Source organism: Scomber japonicus, chromosome 10 (assembly GCF_027409825.1).
Source record: "Scomber japonicus isolate fScoJap1 chromosome 10, fScoJap1.pri, whole genome shotgun sequence".
In the NCBI taxonomy this organism is placed as follows: domain Eukaryota; kingdom Metazoa; phylum Chordata; class Actinopteri; order Scombriformes; family Scombridae; genus Scomber; species Scomber japonicus.
Window position 1 is genome coordinate 32,553,942 of NC_070587.1, and position 23,750 is coordinate 32,577,691.

The window sequence follows — 23,750 nt, forward strand, 5'->3', positions numbered from 1 at the left end:
GATGTGACTGAAGAGGTGTTTTTATTCCAGAGGCAGTGTGCGCTTCAAAACAACAGATTTATTTTGCAGACCTGCTGCACTGAGCCAGAAGAGGAGGAGGAAGAGGAAGAGGAAGAGAGGAAGCGGAGGAAGAGGAAGAGGAGGAGGAGGAGGAGGAGGACGAAGAGAGGAAGAGGAGGAAGATGAGGAGAAGGAGGAGGAAGAGAAAGAGGAGGAGGAGGAGGAGGAAGAAGAGGAGGAGGAGGAAGAGAGGAAGAGGATGAGGAAGAGAGGAGGAGGATGAGGAGGAGATGAAGAGGAGAGAGGGGAAAGAGGAGGAGGAGGAGGAAGATGAAGAGAAAGAGGAGGAGGAAGAGAGGAAGAGGAGGAGGAAGAGGAGGAGTATCAGTAGGTCTTCTTCCAGGAGCGGAGGTACAGCTGGATGGGGAGCAGAGGATTTCTCTTCTGCAGACTCGGGTGGAAAACATCAAAATCTGCTCTCCTCACTCTCTGTAGATAATCCTCCAGCACCACCTGCAGCACGACGACACCACAGAAGAAGAGTTATATCCATATTATATAAATTAACAACCTTTAATCACACTTTGGTGTTTTTTTTGGTAATTTTTCTGTTACCGTTTTTCTTATGATGTAATTAAGCAGAAAACTGATATTTACATTTTAAACAACAGTCAGTGAACGCAACACCACTCATTACACTGCTGGTAATAGAGATTATATTATACACTATATTTTCTCCACTTTTCTTTTTTTCCTCCTTTCATTGAACCTTTCTTGCATCAGTGAAGCGTCGTTCCTTTCGTTTTGCAGCTTCTGGTGATTCGAACCTTTTCTAGAAGTCAGTAGATTATATGAGATCATATTTCCTTTTGTTGCCCGAGGCTTTGATGTTTGTGTGGGACGCTCGCTGAATTTAAATACACACTTGTGTGTTTGATATAAAAAAGGACAGAGGACAGTCAGTGTTTCTGCTGCTGATCATCCAAACTGAGACTCATCCTGATTATATTTGGTTCAGCCCAGTGGGATAAACACCGGTGACTGAGCTGCGATTAAAAGAGTGTAAAACACACACACTCATACATATACATTCACACACTCATACATACACATACACACTCACATACAGACTACAATCACACTCACATACAGACTACAATCACACTCACATACAGACTACAATCACACTCTCATACTCACACACACACACACACACACACACACACTCACACTCTCACACACTCACACACATTCACTCTCACACTTAAACACACTCACACTCATACTCTCACACAATCACTCACACACACATACACACACACTCACTTACACACTCTCACACACACACACAATCACTCACATATATATATATACACACACACACACACACACACACACACACATACTCATACTCATACTCATACACACACTGACCCACACTCACTCACATATACACACTCATATACACTCACACTCTTACACACTCACTCACACACTGACAAAAAGTAGACGGGTCAAAATGTGTGCATTTTAGGTCACTTCAAGTCGTCAAATTTCAGAATAAAAGACCTTTGGGCGTTTTTACAAGCTGTTAAATGTAAAAACGTATCACATATGATTCAAAAGTGTAAGGGTTTAAACTACTTTATAGATAATAAAACCAAAACATGACACACTGACAGATCAGAAAGTGATTTTATAGAAATGACAGATTAAAGCTGCTTTTCAGTCATGTATTTGACACAAGGTGGATGTGACAGTTAGAAACACACAGCGGTGATCAGACTGCTTCATGCTTTGATCTTTTACCTGCAGCAAAGTGTTTCTACATGATGAGAGGCCTGTTATTTTCATCATAGGTACACTTCAACTATGAGAGACAGAATGGGGGCAAAGAATCCAGGAAATCACATTGTAGGATTTTTAATGAATTAATTGGTAAAATAAGTATTTGGTCTCCTACAAACAAGCAAGATGTCTGGCTCTCACAGACCTGTAACTTCTTCTTTAAGAGGCTCCTCTGTCCTCCACTCGTTACCTGTATTAATGGCACCTGTTTGAACTTGTTATCAGTATAAAAGACACCTGTCCACAACCTCAAACAGTCACACTCCAAACTCCACTATGGCCAAGACCAAAGAGCTGTCAAAGGACACCAGAAACTAAATTGTAGACCTGCACCAGGCTGGGACCTGCAATAGGTAAGCAGCTTGGTGTGACGAAGTCAACTGTGGGAGCAATTATTAGAAAATGGAAGACATACAAGGCCACTGATAATCTCCCTTGATCTGGGGTTCCACGCAAGATCTCACCCCGTGGGGTCAAAATGATCACAAGAACGGTGAGCAAAAATCCCAGAACCACACGGGGGGGACCTAGTGAATGACCTGCAGAGAGCTGGGACCAAAGTAACAAAGGCTACCATCAGTAACACACTACGCCGCCAGGGACTCAAATCCTGCAGTGCCAGACGTGTCCCCCTGCTGAAGCCAGTACATGTCCAGGCCCGTCTGAAGATGCTAGAGAGCGTTTGGATGATCCAGAAGAGGATTGGGAGAATGTCATATGGTCAAATGAAACCAAAATAGAACTTTTTGGTAAAAACTCAACTTGTTGTGTTTGGAGGAGAAAGAATGCTGAGTTACATCCAAAGAACACCATACCTACTGTGAAGCATGGACACCATACCTACTGTGAAGCATGAACACCATACCTACTGTGAAACATGAACACCATACCTACTGTGAAGCATGGGGGTGGAAACATGAACACCATACCTACTGTGAAGCATGGGGGTGGAAACATCATGCTTTGGGGCTGTTTTTCTGCAAAGGGACCAGGACGAATGAATGGGGCCATGTATTGTGAGATTGAGTGAAAACCTCCTTCCATCAGCAAGGGCATTGAAGATGAAAGGTGGCTGGGTCTTTCAGCATGACCATGATCCCAAACACATCGCCCGGGCAACGAAGGAGTGGCTTTGTAAGAAGCATTTCAAGGTCCTGGAGTGGCCTAGCCAGTCTCCAGATCTTAACCCCATAGAAAATCTTTGGAGGGAGTTGAAAGTCCGTGTTGCCCAGCAACAGCCCCAAAACATCACTGCTCTAGAGGAGATCTGCATGGAGGAATAGGCCAAAATACCAGCAACAGTGTATGAAAACCTTATGAAGACTTACAGAAAACGTTTGACCTCTGTCATTGCCAACAAAGGGTATATAACAAAGTATTGAGATGAACTTTTGTTATTGACCAAATATTTATTTTCCACCATAATTTGCAAATAAATTCTTTAAAAATCAGACAATGTGATTTTCTGGATTTTTTTTTCTCATTTTCTCATAGTTGAAGTGTACCTATAATGAAAATTACAGGTCTCATCTTTAAGTGGGAGAACTTGTACAATTGGAGGCTGACTAAATACTTTTTTGGCCCACTGTATTTATATTGTCTTTTTTTAAATCCAGTGTGACAGACAGCGATGATGCTAGGTGTTTGGTGTTTGTTAGTGATCAGCAGATTACTGGATCCTCCTCAGGTTTAATGTCTGCAGTCACATTATTGAGGAATAGACTTGTTTTAACTTTAATGTGAAAACAATCGTTGTCTGTCACACTAATGATCTTGTGTATCAGCAGCAGAGACCAGAGAGAAACTACATGGTACATTTTATCACAGCTGATTTTGGGGAAAGTTTAACCGAAGAAAAAAATCTGAAGTGAAATAAAACCATTAAAGCTGAAGTTTAAATCACAAGAGACACACACACACACACTCTCTCACACTCTCTCACACACACACGGTCAGATTGACGATTGACTCATCTTAACATTTAACAGCTTGTTAAAACACCACAAATGTCTTTTATTTTGAAATGTGATGACTTTTCCTAAAGTGGCCCAAAATGCACTAAGATTAAAATATTTTGAAATGTTATATTTTTGTTTAGATGCAAATGTTTGTCCACTGAGGCTGTTCTGATCTAATTTAAACTGAATTGTGTGGGGTTTTGCTTGGCAGGTGTAGAAGTTGTTTTGACTGTTAAATATAAAATAAGTTTAGAGTTTTTATAAAATCCTTTTTTTCCAGTTCCAGCCGCTTCCTCTCATCTCTAACAATCCCCCAAACGAAGGAAAATCACTCAGATATTTTGCCAAACTGTGTTTTTTGAAGTGTTAATGTGACGGATGCATTAAGAAGGTCCTCCAGGAAACACACACACACACACACACACACACACACACAGAGCTCTGTTTCTAAATGTTTCTCCTTTAAGCAAACGGGCTTTTAATCATTGCTTTAGACTTACTTAACCCTTCTATTGTCCTCGAGTCAAGGAAGGAAGGAAAGGAGGAAGGAAAGGAGGGAGGAGGGAGGGAGGAAGGAAAGAAGAAGGGAAGGAGGGAGGGAAGAAGGAAGGGAGGAAGGACAGAAGGAGGGAGGGAAGGAGGGATGGAAGAAGGAAGGACAGAAGGAAGAAAGAAAGGGGGATGAAGGAAGAAGGGAGGAAGGACAGAAGGAGGGAGGGAAGGAGGGAGGAAATAAGGAAGGAAAGAAGGAGGGAAAGGAAGGAAGCAAGGAAGAAGGGAAGGGAAGAAGGAAGGACAGAAGAAAGAAAGAAAGGGGGATGGAGGAAGGAAAGAAGGAAGGAGGGAAGGAAAGAGAGAAGGGAGGAAAGAAGGAACAGTCAAAACAGACGGGTTAATTTGACCCGGGAGGACAACAGGAAGGTTAAAACTCTCAAAAACAAAGTGATATTTTAGTTGAAACCTTTGTGTGTGACCTTAAAGCAGATTTTCTAAAAAAAAAAAAAAAAAAAAAAATGTCTTCTGTTTATCTGCAAATCAGCAAGATGTCTTAAAATGATACGATAAATATATTAAACAACAACTCAGAGTTTAATTTGGTCCCTTTTTCAGCTCCAGTTGTTTTAAGAAGCCAGTTCAACCTGTGATGGTGCGTTCAGGTGCAGCAGGCGCCTGCAGGACGTTTGAGTTCTCTGTGTGTTTGAGACTTTTATTTGGATTAACTGATTTAAATGTTTGCTATCAGTTACTTTAAGCTTCTCAGGAGCGCTGGAGTCATTATTTAACATCGTCTGTAGCTTCCTTTCCCCAAAAAATAGATCAAACACTTTGCAAAGCCACGGGGATGAATGTGAGAAAAGCCTTTATTTAGCGTTTGAAGACTCACCGTCTGGAGGAAAGCCGGAGTAGCAGCTGCTGGGACGTCGTTGCTAAACGATCGCGCCTGAAGGAGAGAGAAAGAAAAAGGTTATTTCTGGTGTTTTCAGACTGACGGGAATTAAATAAAATATTGAATTAAATATTCAGATTCATTGGTAAACTGAGATGAAACCACTAGCTTTGTTGTTTTTAAGTTTTAATGACCATCCATATTTCATTTGTCTCTTTATTAAGATACAAACAGAAAATAGTAGAAATATGTACAAAAATATAATATATATATTTTCTTATTATTTTCTTTCTTTCTTTTCTTTATTTTTTTAATTATATTTTTTTCTTATTTTATTTTATTAATTAATTAATTTTTGTAATTAATTATTTTATTTAATTATTTATTTATTTATTGGTATTATTATTATTATTTTTATTTATATTTATATATTAACTTTATTTATTTATTTATTTTTTAATAATATTATTAAATCTCTACTATTTTTATTCTTCATATAGAATATTCTCATTGATGTGAATGGGAAAGTGTGTCCAAACTTTTGACTGGTACTGTATAAAAACTCCATATACACATATATATTTGTTCTAGCCAGACTTTTCCTAATGTAAGCCCGAATATGCAAAAATAGAAATACATAGCATGACTTTTTAATAGTTTGAGCAGCTGATACACATGTTTATATATGCAAATATCCTAATTCTGATGTGCACTCCTACACTTTAAGATCTTTATTTTATCTTAAACATGTTGTTGTATTCTTCATATTCTATCAAATATTCTCCTGGATGATAATATAGTGATTGTTAATGTCAGCTTCATCAAGGATTAATCAACTATGTATTAATGACTTAATAAATGTGAATTGATGTAGAAACTGATTCAGAGTCAGAGTATGAGCAGCATGTAAAGGGTTAAAGTATCTTCTCTTTTCTCAAACCATCTGCGGCTCGCTGAGACAAACAAATGACCTCATTAACTCTCAGACAGGAAGTGGAGCTCAGCTGATGAGGTTTGAACTTTCCCACAGATTGCAGCTCCCAGCAGTCAAACTCTTTGTGCACATATATATATATTTAAATATACATATTTTAATTAGCGTTTAATGAGCTTAATGCAGCGTATTAATATCATTATGGATTTAAATGCCTGCACATTAACCCTCCACTCTTCTTCTCTTTAAGTTAATTAACGCAGGCTGCACTTTTCTAATTGACTCAGCAGCAGCAGAAGAAGAAGAAGAAGAAGAAGAAGAAGAAGATGATGAAAGACAGTAAACACATTAAATACATAAAGGAGGAAGTAAAGCTTCAGTTAATGTTGGATTATTTACAGCCTGCTGGTTATAATCACATGTGCTTGTTGGGAACATTTCTAATTGGTGTAAACAAAAGGTTCAAATAAAATATTAATGCTGACCAATGTTTGCACGGCTGCTTAATGGACAAAAGCTCAGAAACCAATCAATGAGGCAATAAATAATAATAATAATAATAATAATAATAATAAACCTGCAAACCAATTAGCTCCAAACTCATCAGAGCTTCATCAGCAGTTTAAAATCTACTTTTCAAGATGTTTTCAATATAAAAGCTGTAGATATATTTACTTATTTTTATTTATTTATTTTATTATTATTATTATTAATGTAATTATTAATGTATTAATTAATTTATTTAATTAATTTGTATTGTTATTATTATTATTATTATTATTATTATTAATGTAATTATGTATTTATTTTTATTATATTATTATTATTATTAATGTGATTATTAATTTATTTACTTATTAATGTATTTATTTTTATTCCTACTTTTATTTATTTATTTATTTATTATTATTTTTATTTTATTTTTTGTACTCCCACTGTATTTTGTGTATTTATTCTATTTGAATAGGTAATTATTACATTATTAGCACAATGATAAATATTGTTAATTTCTGTTAATACTACTATTGCTAACTGGTAGGGTATAAGTATGTAGGTATGAGTGCACATGTGTATATTTTTGAATATATGTTAATACTTATTTATATGGATGAGCTGTGTGTATATGTGTGTATGTGGTTATATGTACATATTGGGGATGTTTCTATGTTATGTTTGTTTTCATCTTGGAAAAGTTAATAAACAGAGAAAAAAAGAAAATCTGTAGATATGAACAACATGCTGCCAGTCGCTGCTGGTTCATCGTGTTGCTGCTCCTCTAAGAGGCTTAAGAGGCGTTCAAGTGCTCTCAGCGTTCAGAGTTAGAAAACAAAGCTGCTGCAGGGAGTCCATTTCATTTTGTCTTGTCAGAGTTATAATTTCAGCCGCCAGCTGAAGTGTCGGGAGCATCTGTGAAGCTTTATTTTAATAAAAATGATTTCCACAAGAACTTTTTTGCAGCTTCGAGGACTTTTAGAAAGAGAAGTTTGACTCATCGAGCTTCTCAGAGTACAACATCTCTCCTGACTAACTTTTTTATCCCAGTTTTATGTTGAGGAGTAAAATAAAACCATTCACGCAGATTAAACAATAAATGTAGCTCATTAAGTTCATTAAAGTAATAGATTAAAAATCATTTCTTCCTTCCTTCTTTTCCTTCCTTCCTGTCTAATTTTCCTTCCTTCCTTCCTTTCATCCTTCCTTTCTCCCATCTTTACTTCCTTCCTTCCTGTCTAATTTTCCTCCCTTCCTTCTTTCCTGTTTAATTTTCCTTCCTTCCTTCCTTCCTTCCTTCCTTCCTTCCTTCCTTCCTTCCTTCCTTCCTTCCTTCCTTCCTTCCTAGCCAGAAGGATATGATGATGGTTCCAGTTTCTCACAGTTTTTTTCTGGGCTGTCAGCGTTAAAAATGAATTTAAATAAATGAATCGTTTGACAGCTCTAGTATTTTTATGTTGAGGAGTAAAATCAAAGCTTCTCACAGTTAAAGGGTTAAAATAACAGAAACTTAATGTGACTCACATTAAACTACAGTGTTTAACAATCAGTCTTTTAATCACTTCATTATAAATATTTCAATCATTACCAACTATTTAGATCAGGGGTGTCAAACATACGGCCAGTGGGCCAGAACCGGGCCGCTGAGGAGTCCAATACGTCCCATTTTCCTTCCATCCTTCCTTCATTTCTTCTTTCTTTCCTTCCTTCATTTCTTCCTTCCTTCCTGTCTAATTTTCCTTCCTTCCTTATTTTCCTTGCTTCCTTCCTGTTTAAGTTTCCTTCCTTCCTTCCTTCCTTCCTGTCTAATTTTTCTTCCTTCCTTATTTTTTTTCCTTCCTTCTTTCCTTCCTCCCGCCCTTCTTCCTTCTTTTCCTTGCTTCCTTCAGTCCTTCCTTCCTGTCTAATTTTCCTTCTTTCCTTATTTTTTTTCCTTCCTTCTTTTCCTTGCTTCCTTCCTTCCGTCCTTCTTGTCTAATTTTCCTTCCTTCCTTCCTTCTTTCCTTCTTTTCCTTCCTTCCTTCCTTCCTTCCTTCCTTCCTTCCTGTCTAATTTTCTTTCCTTCCTTCCTTCCTTCTTTTCCTTGCTTCCTTCCGTCCTTCCTGCCTAATTTTCCTTCCTTCCTTCCTTCTTTTCCTTCCTTCCTGTCTAATTTTCCTTCCTTCCTTCCTTCCTTTCTTTTCCTTGCTTCCTTCCGTCCTTCTTGTCTAATTTTCCTTCCTTCCTTCCTTTCTTTTCCTTGCTTCCTTCCTGTCTAAATTTCCTTCATTCCTTCCTTCCTACCTTCCTACCTTCCTCCCTTCCTTCCTTCCTTCCTTCCTTCCTCCCTTCCTTCCTTCCTTCCTATCCAGCCAGAAGGATATAATGATGGTTCCAGTTTCTCACATGTGTAATATCTGTTGAAGTGTGATTAAAGTTAGAGTTTGTGTTGTAAAGCTGAATGTTCTCCGTCACATTTCTACATTCTTTGAAGGGTCATCTCTCCTCTCTGAGTGTTTCTATACCTGAACTTCATCTGCTGACAGCTGCTGACAGCTCAGGTCTCCTCTGGACCTCCTACATATCAGCTGAGATAGGAGTGTGATTTCCTTCGTTACTTAAAAGACCAGAAACGTTTCACCCTGAAGTTTTTGGTCCAGTAAGGAGGAGTGATGTGATGTCTGCTCTGACACATCTGATAAAAACTGTTTCAACATAACGACGTCTCCGTGCTTAAAGTCAGCTCCATGAAGAAAAGTTAGTTGTTTTAACCCTTGTGTCGTCCTCCCGGGTCAAACTGACCCCGTCTCTTTTGACTGTTCCTTCTTCCCTCTTTCTTTGCTCCCTCCTCCTTCCATCCTTCCTTCCTTCCTCTCTCCTTTCCTTCCTCCCTCCCTCCTTCCTCCTTTCCTTCATTCCTTCCTCCTGTCCTGCCTCCTTACTCCTTTCTTTCCTTCCTTCCTTCTGTCCTAAATTACTTCCTCTTTTCGTCCTTCCTCCTTTCCTTCCTTCCTTCCTTATCTCCTAAATTCCTTTCTCTTGTCATCCTTACTCATTTCCACCCTCCCTCCCTCCTTCCTTACTCCTTTCCTTCCTTCCTTCCTTCCTCTTTTCCTCCTTACTCCTTTCCTTCTTACTCCTTTCCTTCCTTCCTCCTGTCCTTCCTTCTGTCCTTCCTTGACCTGAGGACAACAGTAGGGTTAAGAACTTCACTTCAACCAAATCCACCGTTAGGATGAATCAGACTGGACTGTGAGTCAGACATCAGGGCTGGACTTCACTGATGCTCTTATATCTGCTCATATTGAAGCGTATCTATACGTCTGGTTGTGTTTTGCAGGTACGTACGTGTTCCAGGTGAACGTGAGCCTGACTGGCGATGTCATACGTCACGTCTCGGATGCTTTGCTCCCGGCTGCCTCGGATGAAATCCTCCTGAGAAGCTCCGTGCTGCAGAAACACAGAAGAAGAAAAAACACGAGTCATGATGTTCACAGCTGATTTATGAGTTCAACAACGAAGCTCAGATCTCTGCAGCACAGCTGGATTCACTGAAGCTTCCCTTCACATGTGTGACAGCTGAGTCTCGTCTTTAAACAGCTGAGAGGAGACACGTTAGCTGCTGCGAGTCGCCTCGTGGTTCAGCAGCGATGGAGAGGAGTGTGACGGTCGCTGCAGGCTCACAGTTCAGCTCTCATCTTTAACAGAATCATTTAATCCAAAAACTTTGAAGTGAATTCAGTGAAAGTATGAATCAAAGTTTTACTGCAGAAACGTTTGTCTTCTTTGGCAGAGAGATGTCAGCTGCATTTGCATCTGTTCTTATATAAACTGTCCAATTTACATCCTTTCATTACTGGACTGGATCTCTGGATCGAACAGGATCCAACGACTGGTTTAAACTCAGAGTGCCAACAGTCCGGACTGAAAAAAGGATCTGATGAGTAACGCTTCCACCTGAACAACCTGTAAGCATCAAAACTTATCTTCCATCATCTCTTAATCTACCTAAAAAACGACAAAAGTACAGTAGCTACAGATTCTGCTCAGGATTGATGGTGTAATTTACATCCCTTCATTATTGGAAGTGATGTAGATTACACCTCTGGATCCCATCGAACAAGATCCAACGACTGACTTAAACTCAGAGTGTCGACAGTTTGGACTGAACTTCGGCTTTTGTGCCCCTAACTCATGAAACAACCTGCAGGATCCACTGAGATCCACTGAGATACTCTAGTGTATTACAATTACTCAACAACTGTAAATGAGTTACTAATCAGTGTATTGAAGGATTCTTGGATCCTTTACATGTGGTCAGGGTCTTACTGAACATGTATGAGCAGAAGGATTTTAATGTGAAGGGTTACATGTGGGTATTTATTTCCTGCACATTGTGAATCAGCGTTGGATGATTCAGGTGAAGAATGGAGGACACTACTCAGTCAGCCAATGTGACATGAATTAGCAGCTAATGTGAAGTGTGACAATACTGAGGTCAAAGGTCATGTCCATGTATCATACGATAAATCCATGTATAGACATGATGAGGTCGATAGTTACGTTATTGTACGATAAGTCAATATGTAGCCACGATGATGATGATAACTATGTTACTGTACGATAAGTCTCTATGTAGACACTCTCTGTTATGGTTAGCGCTGCACTGGTTGAAATGTTCCTTTTCGTGAAGACTGTGATTACTGCAGATTGTTTAGAAATGAAAGAGATTCGTTGACAAAAAGAAAAATGTATAAAATCAGCAGCCTCATCCTTTAATAATATTCATTAGTATAATCGCTGGTGGCCGACTGAAAAGAAAATATTCTAACATCATCTTAAAAATAAAGAGAAAGCAGGATGTTTTTTTCTAAACTCACATTTTCCTTCCTCAGCTCCTCAGCCCTGCGGAAACGAGGCTCTAAAGCAAAGCAATATGACCTCATCTCTTTCTCTAATGTGACACCACAAAGTAAAAAAAAAAGAAAAACAGGCCAATTTTGTGCTGTAACAATTTCTCCTGTTCCTGTAAGAATTGGATCTGATGCATGAGGATCTGATTAAAAAGAGGAAGGTAATAACGGGTGAAAGTTGAAGAGATATTTCTTTTATGAGCTGAGACGAGGGAACGGCGTCATGAGTAACACTTCCACCTGAACAACCTGTAAGCATTAAAACTTATACTCCATCATCTTACAACCTAAATGCACCAGAAAATGAACTACCTCCAGTTTCTGCTGAGGATTGATGGTGTAATTTCCTTTTTTATCACCAACATTTTGAAGCGATCACAGACTATAAAGCAACAAGCCCTTCAAATTAAAACAACCAAATATGTTGTTTGATCATTTGACACAACAACACATTGGAGCGTCCTCCAATCTGCTGCCTCTATCTACAGTCATTAACCCTTACATACCGTTAGAAACTGTGTAAAGGTTAATGTCTTTGTCTCACTTCTTTAATTGGACTCCTTTTTATCACGTTTAACCTTTGTGTTGTCCTCCTGTCTGTTTTGACTGTTCCTTCCTTCCTTCCTTCCTCCCTTCCTCCCTCCTTCTCTCTTTCTTTCCTCCCCCTATCTTCCTTCCTTCCTTCTTTCCTCCCTTCCTCCCTTCTTTCCTCTGTCCTTCCTTCCTTTCTTTCCTTCCTCCCTCCCTCCCTCTCTCTCTTTCCTCCCCTTCCCTTCCTCCATTCCTTCTTTCCTCTGTCCTTCTTTCTTTCCTTCCTTCCTCCCTCCCTCCCTCCTTCTTTCTTCGATCCTTCCTTCCTTCCTTCCTTTCTTTCCTTCCTCCCTTCCTCTCTTTCCTTCCTCCCTTCCTCCTTTCCTTCCTTCTTCCTTCCTCCCTCCTTTCCTTGCTTCTTCCCTCCTTTCCTTCCTTCTTCCTTCCTCCCTCCTTTCCTTGTTTCTTCCCTCCTCCCTTCCTTCCTTGACTCGAGGACAACAGGAGTGTTAAGGACTTGTGTGTAAATCTGATCATGTTTTAGTTTCATATTTATGCAGAAACTTTCCTGCAGCAGTGTGTAAACACATCCATGAGTCCATTAGTCACGTTCAGAGTCTCTGGGTAAAAAACAAAACTGACACTGACTGTCTTTTGGCCCGAGGCTCCCGTCATGTGTCAGTGGAGCTTCAGTCATGTATAACTAAGATAGAAGCGTCTGATTGGTGGGTTGACTATCTGACTCCATCTATCTCTCTTTAAATACTAAACTTTTAAAAAGCTTTTATCTGTTTTTGACTGATTTGCTTGGCTGCATGCTCTCTAACAGATAATGATTGAGAGTTGAATTTAAATTTTAATTAAAAATGTTAATTCCCTTATAAATGGCTGCAGTTGGATTTACAGCAGCAGTGTGTGTAGTGTATATATATATATATGTGTGTGTATAGTCAACCCTTTGAAATGACTGTGTTTTCTGCATTAACTGGTTATTAAATGTGATCCTATCGAGTTTAGACAAACACAATGTGCTTAACCTAATACCACACAAACAAGTATAGTTCATGTTATTATTGAACACATGCATTAAAAGTGCTGGTGGAAAATACGTGAATTATTTACCCCCTCATTTCTGCCCCCTCCCCCCCCCACACACACACACTATTATTACCATCACTACATACAATACAAACAGTTACTGTTACAACTTAACTTATACAGGAATTTATGCAGCTGCTTCCTACACACACACACACACACACACACACACACACACACACACACACACACACACACACACACACACACACACACACACACACACACACACACACACACACACACACACACACACACACACACACACACTAGTTTCTATTTATATTTTATTGTTTATCTATTTTGCTCTTCAAATTTTTGCTTTTTAGTGTTAGGAAATGTCTTATCTGTTGTGGCCGTGCACTTTATCTGTTTTCACTGTGGGATAGTGAGAAACGTCTTCTCAATTCCTTTGTGTGTCTGGTACATGTGATTGAATTGACAATAAAGCTGACTTTGACTTTGACTTTGAATCAAGTCATCAGTATGAGTGTTTGTTGATACATGACTATAACGATGACTTTTTAAAAGGACTTTTCCCTGGTTGATAATTAAGGACAGCATTCATTCCTCCAGTCTTTTATTACACCGCCAGTGATGTGTAAGCCCCTCTGGATGTGAAACTAGAGCTAAGTGGTGCTGGATACGTGCTGGGTCTGTCCAGCAGCGCCCTCTGCAGGCAGCACAGTGAACAGCACTCAGGAGGCCTCAGGTCACTAAACGTCATCCAGCTGAAGATTTTAAGGGCAGAGAGCTGAGTGCTTTAAGCAGTGGCATAAATACATCTGCGTGATTGCATGATATACATACACACGCTGTATTTAACCCCCCCCCCCCCCCCAGATCCAGCAGCAGCAGTAATTTGTTGTTTTCTATGTGGGACAGATGGCTCATGCAAAAGGTTGCAAACAGTTTGCAGCGTTGTTTTAATGATCCCTCGCTGGTTGGTGACACTGGATGATGATTTCATTACTGCTTCTGCAAGAATATCTGCAGACGTCACGTCAAAGCCGAGCCAAACGTGTGCAGGCATGTGTGTGTGTGTGGGGTCGGGGGGGGGGGCTGCTTTATGTTAAAGGAGAGGTTTTTTGTGTGATTTCATGTTGTTTAATACTGTTATGATGTTGAATGGTAAACACAGAAACACAGGTGAATTGTTTAAATTGCACCTAAAAGTGAACTGACACAATCCAGCTGATATATATTGATGAATGAGTTTAAACCATCAGCTTACAACCCCAAATGTACAAGTAAATAAACTATTTAATCTACCTAAAAACCAATAAAACTACCTACACTCTCTGCTCAGGATTGATGGTGTAATTTCCTTTTTTTCACCAACATTTCGAACACTGAAACACATTTGCTTACATTACAGTCCAGCTGTTATATATAATGAATGAGACAATAACCCTGAGTTAAAATGATCTGTTTCTGTAATTTGACTTTTGTTGGACTCTAAATGTCTTCTCCTCAGATGAGTCTCACAGGTGTACAGATATTTCTCACATTTGCTCTCAGGTTCATAGAATTATTGAGCACAGCCATCACAGATTATAAAACAGACAAGTCCTTCAAATTAAAAGAACTAAATATGTTGTTTGATCATGTGACTCCACAACGACACATCGGAGTGTTTTCTAAGGGGACTTTTCTTTTGTTGTTGTTATTGTTGTTGTGTGACTTCATATTATTTACATACTGTTATGATGTTGGATGTTAAATGTGGTAAAACTTGAGATGAACGTATATAGAAATGCTGCCTGGTTGTGTATTATATTTTTATACCACAGACTAGAGCTGGGTGATTATGGCAAAAATCAAAATCATGATTAATTGATCTTTTAACCTGGATTATGATTAATGAAGGATTATCTCCACTCTTGATAAACAATGATGTATTTTCACAGTTTCTTTAGTTTAGTATTTTCCACTGCTGCCCTCACACATGAGGATCTTTAGAGAGTGAAAATAAAGATGTTTTAAGGTGTGACGCTGTGGTTAATGTCTAGTTGACTTGATTAGAACTATGTAAAGATCATGGTTTGGGTTAAAATGATCACTGGAGACAAGTTTTCTAATTCCTTAAAGATATGCAACCTTTGCTGTCATGGCAACAGTGAACACCAAGATTAACTGACATGAGCAAGATTAAGTCGATTAAAGTTTCTAAATGTCGGTTTCCATTATTTTTTGATTAATTGCCCAGACCTACCACAGACTGCCTGCTAATAAACAACTTTATTTACCTCATAACATCTGATTTTATGTTGCTTCCCTTTCCCCTCGTAAGCTGGATGGTAACAATAAATAAGTTTTTAACTGGAAGTCATGCAAATATATTCCAGTAGAGCCCCAGAATATAAATATAGAGCTGGAAATGTAAATAATATATCTTAAAACCAGCTTATTGGTGACTGAGCTTAACAACTCCTGAGAGAAACATCTGGCTCTTTATCTGCTAAATGCTCCACTATGTTCAGCAGCTAGTCTACAGCTAACTGTGTCTGCTTGCTGTTTGGTGCTGAGCAGGAAGTGAAGTGAAGTTATCTTCTCACCAGCATGCAGATGTCCATCGGCAGGTAGACTTTCCGTCGGCTGCTGTGATACAGAGTCGCTCTCAGACACGTTACGATGCCGTGACCTTTGCCAATGTGGCTGGCTGCGTGGTCTGCATGGACGTTTTTCACCCCTGGAAACAAAACAGATGAAGACGTTTAGGATCACTCAAGATAAAAACTTTCATCCTTTACTCACATTGACATTCAGTGTTTCATCTGCTGGTGTGTGAGTATTTTATTTATCAGTTGCTTGAAAGGAATAGTAGCAGAGCAGCTCACAGCAGGCTCATCTCTCCTTACCTAAACACTCCAGCAGCAGGTATAATAAGGAGGACTGTGTGTTCTCTGAGTATGACTCCAACTCCTGCAGGTTCCTGTAAGCTCTGTCATCCATATCCTTCTCCTGAGACACACACAGTGACACAGTCAGGGTGGATATTCACAGTTTCTCCTTTTCATACTGACTACTGACTATTTGAAGATCTCCTTCTAATGTGCTTTCAATGTAAAGTGATGGAGACTAAATCCAGTGTTTCCACACAGTCATTTAAAAGTAGATGATCAGCTTCTATTGAGCTTCAGCAGTCTGAGTTATTATATCAAGTGATATCTGACACATTTACTGTCTTTTTAGCATCAGATTCCCTCTTTTGGCGCTTTTCCACTACACAGTTCCAGCTCGACTCTACTCGGCTCAGTTTTCTCTGCGTTTCCACTAGGGATAGTACCTGGTACCTGGTACTTTTTTAGTACCTGCTCTGCTGAGGTTCCAAGCGAGCCGAGCCGATACTAAAATGTGACGTCAGCAGACTGCCGGCCTCTGATTGGTCAGAAGAATTGTCGCTGGAAGAGTCATGAGCCGTCCCACACAAGAATCAAACCCGGCATTTTAAATACCAACAACAGCGTTACAGTCATACGGTTTCTCTTCTCTTGCTTTGTGTGTGACATACTCATACTCATACAGCAGCAAGTACACCATCGCCTCCATGTCCTCCATTGTTTATGTGTTTGTGTCACGTAGAAAACAAAGTCACGGCAGTTTAAACGCAGCGTTGCTATGACGACCCCGCCAACGTTAAGGAGGTACTTTTCTGTAATGGAAAAGGTTGTTCCTGGAACCGTACCGAGTCGAGCCGAGTAGTGCTGGAACTGTGTTGTGGAAAAGTGCCATTAGTGTTTCCTGTTTCTCTGTGGTGGAAGTATAGTAACAAAACGACTACTAAAAACACTGTAACGTTGAAACATAGAAGATGAAGATTTGACTCATTTGGACGCTGAAGCTTCATATTAGCTTCAGATCAACTTTTAAATCCATGTTTCCACAGAAGGAGGACTGTGGATTTAGTCCTCCATCACTTCCATTGTAAACATGATGAAGGATCTAATGGTCAGTATGAACAGGAGGAATCATTACACACACATAAACACACTTCATGTTATATTTAAGCTACTAAACCACTTCTTTAAATTAACACTGTTCTTGTAAACAGTAAAGTCAGAAAACAAAGACACATTCAGTAAGGTAATGTATCTTACTCTCTCTGTTATCATCCTCAGCAGCCATCTCTTTGTCAGGTAATGTTTCCTCACCGCCTGAAATAAAACATCATCCACACTAATTAATCACTTAAATCAACTTAACACCTGTAACATCCAAGTGAATCATATGTGATCCATCAGTTTTAGAGAGCTCTACATCATCAGAGACACATGTAGTACATAGATTAACCACCAGGGGGCGTTTTATACAGAACTTTTCACATATGTGCAATATATTTAACTTTTTTTTTTATCATTACTTGACATATTTATATTTGTTTTACATGTTGTTGCCATTTTATATCTTTTATACTATTTTATGCTCAAAACTGCTGCGCTATACTTGTTCCCTTGAAGGTAGGGCTGGGCAATATATCGATATCGTGATATGAGACTAGATATCGTGGTAGATTTAGGATATTGTAATATCGCGATATGTCATCAGTGTTGCCTTTTCCTGCTTTTAAATGCTGCTTTAACGGTAAAAATGTGTAATTTTCTGAACTTACCAGACTGTTCTAGCTCAGAGGTGTCAAACTCATTTTCGTTCAAGGGCCACATACAGCCAAATTTGATCTCATGTGGGCAGGACCAATAAAAAGATGGAAGGGATGAAGTAAACAAGGATGGAAAGAAGGGAAAAGTGAAAGGAAGGAAAGAAAGGAGGGAAGGAAAGACAAAAGGAAGGAAGGAAGGGAAGAAAGGAAAAGAAGACAAGAAAGGAAGGAAGGAAGGAAGGACGGAAGGAAGGGAGGGAGGAAGGAAGGAAAAGAAGATGAAGGAAAGATGGAAGGAAGGAAGGACGGAAGGAAGGACGGAAGAAAGGGAGGGAGGAAGGAAGGAAGGAAGGAAGGAAAAGGGATTAGGAAGCAAAGAAGGAAGGAAGGAAGGAAAGGAAGACAGGAAAAGAAGATGAAGGAAAGATGGAACGAAGGAAGGACGGAGGGAAGGAAACAAAGAAGGAAGGAGGGAAGGAAAGGAAGAAAGGAAAAGAAAATTAAGGAGAGATGGAACGAAGGAAGGAAGGAAGGAAGGAAGGAAGGACGGAGTAAAGGAAACAAAGAAGGAAAGAAGTAAGAAAGGGAGGAAGGGAAGAAGGACAGATGACAGGATGGTAGGAAGGAAAAGAAGACAGGAAGGAAAGTGGGCCGGATTGGACGCCTTGGCGGGCTGGTTCTGGTCCACGGGCCTCATGTTCATTCCTTCCTCCCTCCCTACTCCTTTCTCTCTTTCTTTCCTTCCTTCCTTCCTTCCTCCCTCCCTCCTTACTCCTTTCCTTCCTTCCTTACTCCTTTCCTTCCTCCCTTCCTCCCTTCCTTCCTTCCTCCTTTCCTGCCTCCTTCCTTACCCCTTTCCTTCCTTCCTTCCTTCCTCCTTTCCTGCCTCCTTTCCTGCCTCCTTCCTTACTCATTTCCTTCCCTCCTTCCTTCCTTCCTTCTTTCCTGCCTCCTTCTTTACTCCTTTCCTTCCTTCCTTCCTTCCTTCCTTCTTCCTTACTCATTTCCTTCCTTCCTTCTTTCTTGACCTGAGGAGAGAGATACAGCAGGTATAGCAGCTCATGTATCTGTTAATCTGGTATTGTATTGTATTATTTCATGTTGTGGTGATATGAGCTCTATGCAGGACCTTGTTGTATTCAATGTGTTTGTATTAGGACTGTCAGCTTTAACATGTTTCTGTGCTGCTCACTGCCTCACTGCCTCAGACTGCTGTTACAATCAGCCTGTGTGAGCGGAGCACAATGAGCAGCATGTGTTAGTATTTAAGGAGTCTGACTTTCCTTCAATGTCTCGTCGCTCTGCAGCTTCACAGACCTGCTGCTCATGTTTCTGCAGAGTGTCGTTCACTTCTGCATATTTCTCAATGTGGAACAGTGTAATCCTTCCAAAATAAAATGTATTTCACAGAATAAGCACTCTGAAGTTGAGCACACTGTTGTTGTAGCATTTGTTTTCTATATTTTTGAAGTAGACATTGTGTTACCTCAGGCTCATTGCACTTCTTTTGATTTGAAACTAATCTAAAAGTCAAGTTCATAAATTAACTTTCTTTGCATTCATTTGATTCACAATCAAAAATGTGATGAATTACAATTAATAATTGAAATTCAGCAATTAATCATGATTTTTATCAATCATTTGACAACTCTAGTTTTTATTTGTTTAACAAAATATGCTATAAAAATAAATTGCACTGCTTTTATCAAAACAATAGAGGATGCTACACATTAACAACTAAGGACATTGGACATTATATATAATAATATTATTAACGGAGGAGCCCCCATGTTTTTGTCTGTTTTGTTTTTTTGTTTGTTTGTTTTTCCCTTGACAGCCTGTTGTCAACCTGTTGTTCCTTAAAATTGAAAATACTAAATAAAAAATATATATTTTAAAATAAATAAATTGCAAAAAATTCCAGATGTATCAAATGTGATACAAAACTCATACATGCAAAGTGTTATTTAATTGATTTATTTAATTATGTGTCAGAAGGTCCAATAAACACTTTTAGATTGTACAGGGTTAAAGCTGCTGAGAAAAAGCTTGACACAGAGATAAAATATATTTAAACATTTAAATGTAATAATAAACACACACTCTTACCCTCCACAGCTCGTAGCTGACCGGCTGCTTCGGAGGCTCGTCTCTGTAGATTTCTTCTATTGCTGCTTTCCAGAACTGCATCCGCATCAGACCAATGGTCTTCTGGGAAACTGAGTCCTTCACCTGGTGGAGAAACAAAGAGAGGAAACGAGTGATGAGTGTTAATGCACTTTGATGATGTGGAATATATGTTTGTTTAACCTTCCTGTCATCCTCACGGGTCAAAATGACCTCGTCTGTTTGGACTGTTCATTCTTTCTTCTTTCCTTCCTCCATCCCCCTTTCTTGCTTCTGTCTGTCTTTCCTCCCTCCTTCCTTCTTTCCTTCTCCCTTCCTTCCTCCCTCCCGCCTTCTCTCTTTCTTTCCTCCGCCCTCCCTTCCTTCTTTCCTTTGTCCTTCTTTCCTTCCTTCCTCTTTTCCTTTCTCTTTCCCTCTCCCACCTTTCCCCCTTCCTTCTTTCCTTTCCTCCCTCCCTCCATTCCTTCCTCCCTTCTTTCCTTCCTTCCTCCCTCCTTTCCTTCCTTCTTCCATCCTCTCTTCCTCTCTCCCTTCCATCTTTCCTTCCTTCCTTCCTCCCTTCCTTCCTTGACTTGAGGACATCAGGAGGGTTAAATAGGCAGTTATGTTATATTGTTAATGTTTATTTCAGACATAAATGAACAATTTCAATTCCAAATGGAAAAAATAAAATCAACCAAGAAAAAAACAACTAAATGTCTGTACCTGTGTTCCTGTTTAGTTTATTGAAATATTTTATCATTAATATTATTATCACTATCATTACCCTCTATATTATTTTTATTGTTATTATCTAGTCTGAGTATTATATCTTTATCATCATTAGACTGACTGTTATTGTCATTAACAGTCAGTCTACTGAGCTGTGAGTCCTGGTCCAGCCTGGTCTCAGGAATACCTGCCTGAGCCAGCTCCACGTTGAACGCTCTCAGAGCCAGAGAGGAGCGCCGCGCCTCCTCTGGGAGGAGTAAGGAGCACACAAAGCCGTCATAGTCTCTGGACCTGAGAGGGAAGAAACACTTCAGTTCATTCTCACGTAGTTAAAGTTACATTATCTGTTTTTATCATTTTTAGATAACTTCATGTCCTTCTGACATAATTTACCCCATTTTTTGGTTTTTCCTTTTCTTTTTAACTACTTTTTAAGTGAGCAGGGGCTTAACAAGCTGTAAGTGGACACACACAAACAAAGATGCAACAGGTATTTTCCATTAAAATAAACATAAGATACATAAAAATGAAAATAGCTCTAAACATGATCAAACATCCACTCATTAACCATTAATCCATCCACTTTCTATTACAGCTTAATACAGCTTAACCCTCCTGTTGTCCTCGAGTCAAGGAAGGAAGAGAGGAAGGAAGGAAGGAAGGAAGGAAGGAAGGAAGGAAGGAAGGAAGGAAGGAAGGAAGGAAGGAAGGGAGGAAGAAGGATGGAAAGAAGGGAGGGAGGAAGGAAGGAATAATGGAAGGGAGGAAGAAGGGAGGAAAGGAGGGAGGGAGGAAGGAAGGGAGAAAGAAGGAAGGGAGGAAGGAAGGAACGGAGGGAGGGAGGAAAAAGGGATGGAAGAAGGAAGGAGGGAGGAAGAAAGGGCAGATGGAAGGAAGGACAGAAGGAAGAAAGGAAGGAAGGAAGGAAGGAAGGAAGGAAGGAAGGAAGGGAGGAAGGGAGGAAGGGAGGAAGGGAGGAAGAAGGATGGAAAGAAGGGAGGGAGGAAGGGAGGAAGAATGGAAGGGAGGAAGAAGGGAGGAAAGGAGGGAGGGAGGAAGGAAGGGAGAAAGAAGGGAGGAAAGGAAAGAAGGAAGGGAGGAAGGAAGGAACGGAGGGAGGGAGGAAAAAGGGATGGAAGAAGGAAGGAGGGAGGAAGAAAGGGCAGATGGAAGGAAGGACAGAAGGAAGAAAGGAAGGAAGGACAGATGGAAGGAAGGACAGAAAGAAGAAAGGGAGGAAGGACAGATGGAAGGAAAGGACAGAAGGAAAAAAGGTAGGAAAGAGAGACAGTGAAGGACGGACAGACAGAAGGAAGGGCAGATGGGAGGAAGGGCGGATGGAAGGAAGAACAGAAGGAAGAAAGGGAGGAAGGACAGATGGAAGGAAGGACAAAAGGAAGAAAGGAAGGAAGGACAGAAGGAAGAAAGGAAGGAATGACAGAAGGAAGAATGGAAGGAAGGACAGATGGAAGAATGGAAGGAAGGACAGATGGAAGGAAGGACAGATGGAAGGAAGGGCAGATGAAAGGAAGGACGGATGGAAGGAATGACAGAAGGAAGAATGGAAGGAAGGACAGATGGAAGAAAGGTAGGAAAGAGAGACAGTGAAGGACGGACAGAAAGAAGGAAGGAAGGAAGGAAAGAAGGAAGGACAGATGGAAGGAAGGGCAGATGAAAGGAAGGACGGATGGAAGGAATGACAGAAGGAAGAATGGAAGGAAGGACAGAAGGAAGGAAGGACAGAAGGAAGAAAGGTAGGAAAGAGAGACAGTGAAGGACAGACAGACAGAAGGAAGGAAGGAAAGAAGGAAGGAAAGATGGAAGGAAGGACAGAAGGAAGAAAGGAAGGAAGGAAGGAAGGAGTATAGGATGAGCCAATTAGTGCTAGAACCATATATTGGAAAAGCGCTATAACTATCTGATACCAACATCACGTCACAGCGCCCTCTAGTGTCTGTAATAAACACTGTGACAACCGACCCTGGTCTCCCCTACTTGTGTAACCGAGTGTTATAGAAACCAATACTTACACAATAAGTTATAAATACTACTAAAACAGGACGAACACACATGTATTACTCTTCACTTCTCTGATCACACATCACAAACACTCACTTCTATTACTTTATATTGATGCTTTCACCTTGTAGCACTTTGAGATTTACCCTCAAATATAAACGTGTGTTACAAATAAAATGTATCATCATTATTATTATTATTACTAGTGTTATTATTATTACTACTGTCTTTCTGTATATTGCTGTGATGTGTTTAAGTACACTGGGAGCCGCTAAACCCATATTCCTGTTGAGCGTAAATATAACATTACTTGACCAATAAAGCTGATTCTCATTGTAAATACACACTTTTTATAGTTATCTGGATTGAGCCGAAATAAAAAGTGGACACTATTGATTAAAACAACACACTAAAGTTCAAAAAAATATACATGTAGTGTTATTAAATCTTGCGTTGTCTGTATTTATACTAAATATCTGAATGGAGTCTGGTGTGGACTCGCCTCCCTGTTAAATAATCTGACTCTAAATCAGAAGTTATCCGTTTATAATATTACTATACTTCTTTTTAATTAATGCCAGGGTGTATGGAGTGTATTATAAAGGTAGATTAAGTTAATTCATTTAACTTTAGCAGGGTTTTTGGGGTGATTATAGTGAAGTTGGACCCACCTGACCAGATCCAGGCAGAACTTCTCGTTGTCAGCTGATGCGCTGCTGGCGCGTCTGAGGACGCACGCGCTGCCCGGTGATATTTTAGTGTAAACAGTGAAATAAAGCCAGCTTTTACAGCTCAATAGTCCATGTTTAACACTGATGCCTGCTGCCATGTTACCCTTCAAACTTCTTCTTCTTTCCCCGCCGAACAGACACAGTTTAGTGCATTCCTGCCTCTCACTGGTGAAGTATGGTCATTGCTCCTTTTCATGCCGCATTCACGTGTTTCTCAGATGTTGCAGATCTATAAACGTACATTTACAGGTTAAAAAATAACAACACATGCTGCTTTATTGCATCTGTTTTAATTATAATGTAATTAAATCCTCCCTGAAACCAAAAGCAATTGTAACACAAATTTTAAGTTATAGTTGTATTGTGTACATTTTATTTTAAATATACGTTTACTTTTCTTTGTATTTGTTATATACCCAGAA

At 39.7% G+C, this 23,750-nt stretch overlaps 1 protein-coding gene across 2 annotated transcripts; it reads right to left on the reverse strand.

Moving 5' to 3' along the window:
• Positions 1 to 367: 367 nt before the first annotated feature.
• ndufaf6 (NADH:ubiquinone oxidoreductase complex assembly factor 6) lies at positions 368 to 23,426 on the reverse strand. Of its 2 annotated transcripts, XM_053327481.1 has the most exons (9): positions 23,269 to 23,426; positions 20,770 to 20,869; positions 19,850 to 19,972; positions 17,241 to 17,297; positions 16,002 to 16,104; positions 15,699 to 15,832; positions 9,947 to 10,048; positions 5,191 to 5,247; positions 368 to 513 (listed from the first exon to the last, which is right to left on the reverse strand). In XM_053327481.1, exons 1-9 carry the CDS (start codon positions 23,424 to 23,426, stop codon positions 385 to 387), a joined length of 963 nt encoding a protein of 320 aa, XP_053183456.1. In that variant the 3' UTR covers positions 368 to 384. The 2 variants fall into 2 exon arrangements, with proteins under 2 accessions (XP_053183456.1, XP_053183457.1); XM_053327482.1 differs by lacking the exon at positions 23,269 to 23,426 and having other exon boundaries at positions 20,766 to 20,838.
• Between the last annotated feature and the right edge of the window lie 324 nt (positions 23,427 to 23,750).

Coding starts and splice junctions, on each gene's coding strand:
- ndufaf6 (XM_053327481.1), bottom strand. CDS start 23,426: ATGGCAGCAGGCATCAGTGTTAAACATGGACTATTGAGCTGTAAAAGC. Junction 16,105..17,240: donor TGAGGATGATAACAGAGAGA/GTAAGATACATT, acceptor TGTGTGTCTCAG/GAGAAGGATATGGATGACAG. Junction 514..5,190: donor CTCCGGCTTTCCTCCAGACG/GTGAGTCTTCAA, acceptor GTCGTGCTGCAG/GTGGTGCTGGAGGATTATCT.